This window comes from Vombatus ursinus, unplaced genomic scaffold (assembly GCF_900497805.2).
Source record: "Vombatus ursinus unplaced genomic scaffold, bare-nosed wombat genome assembly UNPS02014784.1, whole genome shotgun sequence".
Classification (NCBI taxonomy): domain Eukaryota; kingdom Metazoa; phylum Chordata; class Mammalia; order Diprotodontia; family Vombatidae; genus Vombatus; species Vombatus ursinus.
This window is the reverse complement of record NW_020954562.1, coordinates 17,278,336-17,285,265: the sequence shown is the minus strand read 5'-3', so window position 1 is coordinate 17,285,265 and position 6,930 is coordinate 17,278,336. Positions and strand designations below refer to the sequence as shown.

The 6,930-nt window shown below is 37.2% G+C and overlaps 1 protein-coding gene across 2 annotated transcripts in view; it reads right to left on the bottom strand.

The window, feature by feature from the left end:
- Window positions 1-1,459: 1,459 nt before the first annotated feature.
- The window catches only part of GUCY1B1 (guanylate cyclase 1 soluble subunit beta 1), a 71,819-nt gene continuing 66,348 nt past the window's right edge, over window positions 1,460-6,930 (bottom strand). For both annotated transcript variants that reach the window (XM_027866982.1, XM_027866983.1), the window contains 3 exons: window positions 5,831-5,985; window positions 5,388-5,514; window positions 1,460-2,830 (listed from right to left, as the gene is read on the bottom strand). In XM_027866982.1, the coding sequence (XP_027722783.1) occupies window positions 2,807-2,830; window positions 5,388-5,514; window positions 5,831-5,985 (306 nt within the window). In that variant the 3' untranslated portion in view covers window positions 1,460-2,806. The remainder of the gene's footprint in view (window positions 2,831-5,387; window positions 5,515-5,830; window positions 5,986-6,930) is intronic.

Here is a 6,930-nt window from a genome sequence, read left to right as displayed (position 1 = left end):
TTTTTAGCAAATTGAAAGGTATGTCTTCTATTGAAATAGATTGTCATTATATAATGCATTTATATAATGATTTAAGATTTAGGGAAAAAAAGCTTTATATACATTATCTCATCACATTAACCCTGTGAAGTAAACGTTTTGGGCATTATTATGCCCAGGATATTAAAGCGCTGTAGAGTCAAGCAACTTGTCCCTGGTCATGCAGTCTTTAAGCACGAGAGGCTGGGTTAGAATTCAGGTTGCTCCTCTGTGTGAAATGTAAAAAAAAGTTTGGTGTTCTGGAAATTGGTACACTTATAATAGTTTTTGTTTCACAGTTTTGTTCAGTCATTTTTCAGTCACGTAAACTCTTCTTGACCCCATTTGGGTTTTTTTTTTGCAAAGATACTGAAGTGGTTTGCTATTTCCTTCTGCAGCTCATTTTACAAAAGAGGAAACTAAGGTAAACAGGATTAAGTGACTTGTCCTGGGTCACACAGCTAGAATTGTCTGAGACCAGATTTGAACTCAGGTCTTTATGACACCAGGCCCAGCACTCTATCTACTGTACCACCTAGCTCCCCAGTGGCTTTAGTTCAAATTCAAAGTCTGAATTTCTGATTTTAATTAGAAATTGTAAGGGTCTTCCCCTCCCGGATTGATTGTTTTGATAAGGCAAACTAGACCATCTTTTGTCTCAATTCTAACTTAGACTTTAATCACTGAATGGCTATTGCCTCAGACCAACCTTAGCTTTAAAAAGCCAGTGTCTCCCACTGCATCCTGGGCCATCTCCAATCATCTTGAGGAGAGAGTGAGGCTCATGACTTTGCACAGTTCTTCCTCACTTAAATCCAATTCACTTGCAAATCAAAACATCACCTTCCTCAACCTTTTTTTTTTTTTTTTTTTGGCTAGGCAATGGGGTTAAGTGACTTGCCCAGGGTCACACAGCTAGTAAGTGTCAAGTGTCTGAAGCTGGACTTGAACTCAGGTTCTCCTGACTCTAGGACTGGTGCTTTATCCACTGCATCACCTAGCTGCCCCAAGACATCACTTTCCTGATGCCATTGGTCCTCTTTAAGAAAGAAGGATAAACAACAAGAAGTCATCAGAATGTGAAGAAGGAAACTAAAGTTCGTTATCCTTTTTTGGTTCCTGCCTCAAAAGGCAATAATACCCAACATTTGTGCTCAACTCTTGCCATTGGTTATTTTCAGGATGAATATAGTTTGTATTCATTTTAATGAATTACCTATTTGCCAGTTAATAATGAGATCAAAATGAAAATATTTAAGAAAGCTTTTTTGAAAAGAAAACTAATAATGTTCAGTCGTGACAAAAAAGTTCAATCCTTTTGTATTTCTGGAAAATTTCATTCTTTATGAACACTTGGGTAAATGTGTTTCAGTAAAAGTGCTTGCAATCAATCACAAATAATACTCAACTTTAATTTTTTATTGAAATACATTGTCTCGAGACCAGTGGAAAAAATAATTTATTGCCGGTTCTTTTACACATAAACATGAAACATTTATACATATATTTATGTGTTGATACAATATACTAAATATAAAGACAAACTTTTTTTACACAAAATTAATTGCACTGTACTGTTCTGTATTATTTTATAAAGATATATTCAGAAAATATTAGGGAGAGAATTAAGAATACAGGCATTTTCTTCCAAGAGGAACACACCCTCTGTAGGGATTGAGCTAATTATTCTGGACCTCAAATCCTGAATATTATCACATTCATCTACAGAAAGCAAAAGAAACTAATTTCTGAGAAGTACCAAGATCAGGCATAGCCTCTAACGCCAAGTCCCAGCAGGAAGTTTCCAACTTTGTTCTTGGATATTTCAAAAGCATCCAGACATTCAGCCCAATCCAAGATAAAAACTTAATGAAAAATTGTACAGCGCTAAACTACGGCTGTCCATAATTAACTACATTCAATCCGATAGATACAGTGGAATCTTAGAGATGCAATGTAAAGGAAACATGGAATTGCAGTTGCCACATGATGGGGATGGTGGTGTATTTGCTCATCATAGAAAACGTTTTGTTTCTTGTTTTCCCCTCTAGTCTAACAAAGGGAAACTGTATCATACTTTGATATAGCGGTTATTTTCTTAGCATAATATATTAAATCGTACTCTGGGAAATTAACGCTTTCTGAAGGCATAGATGAGAAAGGTCTGTTACACAAATAAAACAACTCTATAACTTGGTCCCTAAATCCTGCTGCCCAAAGTGCGCCAGCGCTGTGATTTTCTTCTACCAGTTAAAATCCAGACAGTGGTAGAATGGATTCTATAATGATAAACACCGGCATGACAAAGAGTGACACATAGTAGATCTTGCTGAAAAATATGTGTGCAGAGCACCAAACGGAAGTGGTCAACTTTGGTACACAGACATATTGCCAAATTCTATTCAGCAGTTCATGAGGTTTAGGACACAAAGAGATTCATTCACATCATCCACAGAGCAGGAGCTAAGAATATACCCACACTGAAAGCATGGCAATCTCTGAAGCAGAGCTGAAATATGAGCTTAGAGAGACTTGAGGCAAATAGAAGAAAAATATACATGTGTATGTGTATATATACACGTATGTATTTTATATATATACACACACAAACACACACACATATATGTATACACACACACACACACAAACACACACCTATGGGCAAGGGATGGGGTCATTGAAAGAGATGAAGCAACATATATAGCCACATAGAATCACTGCTACTGGGCTGGGTTGGTGTCAAGGGACAGAGGACCCCCATCTGCTGTCTTTCTTCTGGTCCCTCACTTCAGCTCTCATCTTGTTTTGTTTCCTTAAAGTAAAATTAAAAAGAGAAAGCCTTAGTTCATAGTGGCAAACAAATTTGTTCACACTCAGTTTAAATAGGAGCAAGCTTCTAATTTTTTTTCCTTCACATCAACAGTAAAGACTGAAGGTCATTTTGTATATATATATTTTAAATTTCATGTGTCCAAGTATGATAGTAAGAATGAGTCACATGCATAGCTCTGAAGGATTCAGGCAAGAAGATAACAAATGCATATAATGTTGTATTTAAAACTGGAAGGCTTTAAAGGTTAACTAGTTCAATCCTCTAATTTTAACAAATGAGGAAACTGAGTCCCAGAGAGGTCTTGATTTGCCTAAGGACACACAGTAAGTGGCAGAAAAATAACTGAATCTAGGTCCAGATCCTTGGGTTCTAAATCTGGTGGTCTGTCCACCATAGCATCCTGCCTCCCATAACTCTTGATCAGTTTGGCTGCTTATCAACACAACTGTTATGACTAACATCTTTGATTATCATTTAATATTTTTATGGAAAAACATGATAAGTGCCCATGATCAGGCTTTCTTAGCCTGATATATGAAATAATTTAAGCAATATAATTGTTGTTCAGTCCTTCCCGATTCTTTGTGACCCCATGGACCATAATGTCTATGGGCTTTTCTTGACAAAGATACTGGAGTGGTTTGCTATTTCCTTCTCCAGTGTATTTTTTTTTTGAGGCAATCAGGGTTAGATGACTTGCCCAGGGTCACACTGCTAATAAATGTCTGAGGCCAGATTTGAACTCAGGTCTTCCTGAGTCCAGGCCCAGAGCTCTATACATGGAACTATCTAGCTGTCACCTAAGAAAAATAATAGCTAATTTTATGTAGTGCTTTTAAGTCCTCAAAAAATTCTTTTATGCTTTCACTTAATCCTCCTAAGGGCCTATGAGATGGTTACTACAGACATTAGTATCTTCATTTTAAATGTGAGAAAACTGAGGTTTAAATATACTGAGCCACAGTCATATAGCTAGTAGGTATCCAAAGCAAGATTCAAACCCAGATCTTCCTGACTCCAAATCCAGCACTATTCACTAAGTCTACTTCTTTTCAGAAGAAAGCCAACATGCATGTTTATCCCACAGCTATACTAATAAAACAGCAAAAAAAAGTATATAGATAAATATTTTTAAGCTTGGCATCAATTCCCTCCTAGACTTAAATATTAACAGCATTTTTTTTTGGAGAGAAGGCATAAACACAAAAGAAATGTAATCAAAGAGTTTAACCTATAATCAGAAGCTAATACATCAAAGGGGGCACAGAATATCAAATATGCTGTTGAAAGCATTCTTTGGTTAGCAGGAGGCTTGGCATAGATGCCTTAGTTGGTACTGGTATACAGACAATGAAATAAGTAGCTTGGGAATATAATATGCTGGAGCCAGATCAAATTGGCTCAAAAGGATCAATTGTTAAATTTTCAGTATGAACATTGGCAAATTTTATAAATCAAGTCTTGATGTATTGTTTTGTTGACTGGATTTAATAAAGTGATAGAAAAAAGATTAATAATGTAGATTAAATTTTAAAGGGTATCCTGTATATCTATATATGTATGTATATGTTACATATTATATTTTCATGTACATTATATATATGTGCATATATATATTTCAGGGAGTTGCTTGTTAAACATTTATTAGCAAGCAACTGATAAAGCTCAGACTTATTCTGGAAACCTAGGACTCTAAGGATCATCCTTGGGACGTGAGCTATGATCAATAAGACCTGCCTTTTACCTGCTCTGGAGAATTCCTAGAGCCTGAGACAACAGGGTTATTCTAGGACTTTAAGATGGTAAGGTGTTCCAGGATCAGAGATTCTGGCTAGCTTATAGAATCTGGAGCAAAGTGGGAATCATTTCTCTTTCTAGAAGGCACTCGAAGTGAACTAGAATTCACCTCCCACTCCCAGCCCTGGACCCTGGTTTGGAAGCCACCTAGGTATAAAGAGAACTCTCATACTGTCTATGGAACAGATTAGTTTTCATGAACCCATTGTGGAGGAAAAAGGAATATCAACCTGTTAGAGGAGCGTCCCCCACATACACCACAGTCCAGAAGCAAAAGGAAAGGAGTAAGATTGAAATGGGGCAGGTATTAAAAGTGTGGGTGCTCTCATCTTTGATTTTTATTGCTAGGCAAAAGCAACTAGCCTTAGAATGTAGCCTTTAGAAAGTATCATGTGTTTTTTGGGTTTTTTTTTTTTTTTGGCTGGGCAATGGGGTTAAGTGACTTGCCCAGGGTCACATAGCTAGTAAATGTTATGTGTCTGAGGCCGGATTTGAACTCAAGTCGTCCTGAATCCAGGGCCAGTGCTCTATCCACTGTGCTACCTAGCTGCCCCAAGGAAGTATCATATAATTAGGCTATGCTTGCATATTAATTTCCTACTTGTTTTATTTAACTAGTGGTTAATATCTTTGAGAATATCTTTTCCCCAAAAAATGAAAAAAAATTTCTGATAGCTTTTATTAAACCTTATCACTATGTCATTAAAAAAAAAAAGCATTACTCTTTTCTTAGCCATACCTCATCCTCTGTACTTTTTCTGGACAGAAACCAAACTTGCATTGGCTCCTTTTTGCCCTTCATGGACACGGGTCCTCTGTGCTCCAGATGAAACTGTGGGTCTGAATTATCTGGTGTCATAAGACATCTGGAATAGAAAGAGCATAAAATGCACATACAGTTTTTCCTGAAAATATGGCATACATCTAACAGCCACAGCACACATTAAAGGTCACTGCAGAAGATCACTCAGGGCCACGGTGCTCTGGCCATCCTGAACATTGCCCTGACCATGAAGTTAGCCTTGAACAGAAATAAATATCAGAGACTCTGACAGATGCCAGGGCCCGATTAGAGGAATACTAAAATTAACAGTGAAACCTGCATTTCTTAAGTGAACTTAAAGCAGGTTTGGAGAGTGCTGGTTTTTCTTTAATTCTGGTCAACAAGCAGTTTTTCTTTACCTGTAGGTGTACTCAGACACATTGATCTTGCCCTTTTCTCCCGTGGTTTCTGTCCGGCTTGTAAGGTTAACGGTGTTCCCAAAAAGGCAGTAGCGAGGCATCCTCTGGCCTATGACCCCAGTCACTACCTCCCCAGTGTGGATTCCTATCGTTATCTGCAGAAATAAAGGCTGGTCCTTTAATCACTTTAGTAACTCAAAGACCCTAATTCCCTGGGATTCAATGTGGTGATTACATAGCATGCATGCTCATACCTAAGATTCGAAAATATCTTCATTCTGTAGTTACTGGTTAGAGCAAATCATTTCCCTGAAAACTTTCTGAAAACAGAATTCTCTAGATCAAAGGGAGTCTTTTTCTAAAACAATATACAAGAAGATTCAAAGCAAGGTAGAGTGGAGAGGAAATTTTTTATAGTGGAAACAGTACTGCATTTGGAATGAAAGAAAGTAGGTTTGAATCTCAATTCTGCTCCTTATTACACAAGGAACATCAACAGGTCACCAACCCTCTCCTCTGGGTCTCAGTTCCCTCATTTGTAAAATTTGAGAACGATGATGATCATTCTAAAGTCTCTTCCAGCTTTAAATCCTATGCTTCCATGGCAACACCACAAGAAGTAGTATTCTGTTGTTTTTTTTTTTTAACAGAAAAAGAAAGTGTTCTCTCAGTGACTTAAGTGAAACGCACACACACACACAAGTAGGCATCTAGTAAGGTCTTTCTAGATCACTCTATATTTCTTTCTGTTGTGAAGTTAAAGTAAAATTAGCCATATAATCTAAAATAGCTGAAAGTACTGAAAAAGGCATTAAAAAAAGTGGATCCCCATCCAGTTCTACTCTACTAGCCAAGTAATAGGCAGGTCACTAACCTCCTCAGGCCTCAGTCTCCTCATCTTTCAAATAAGACGGCCTCTAAGATCCCTTATAAATGTAAAATTCTATGTTTGGTGAGATTAATATCCATATTTTAAGCACTTTTTGTTGCATTTTTTTAATGTAGAGAAGAAAAAGTACAGGAGTTATATACAAGTAGGGAAGTGTTATTACCCCTTCCTTCCTTCCTTCCTTCCTTCCTTCCTTCCTTCCTTCCTTCCT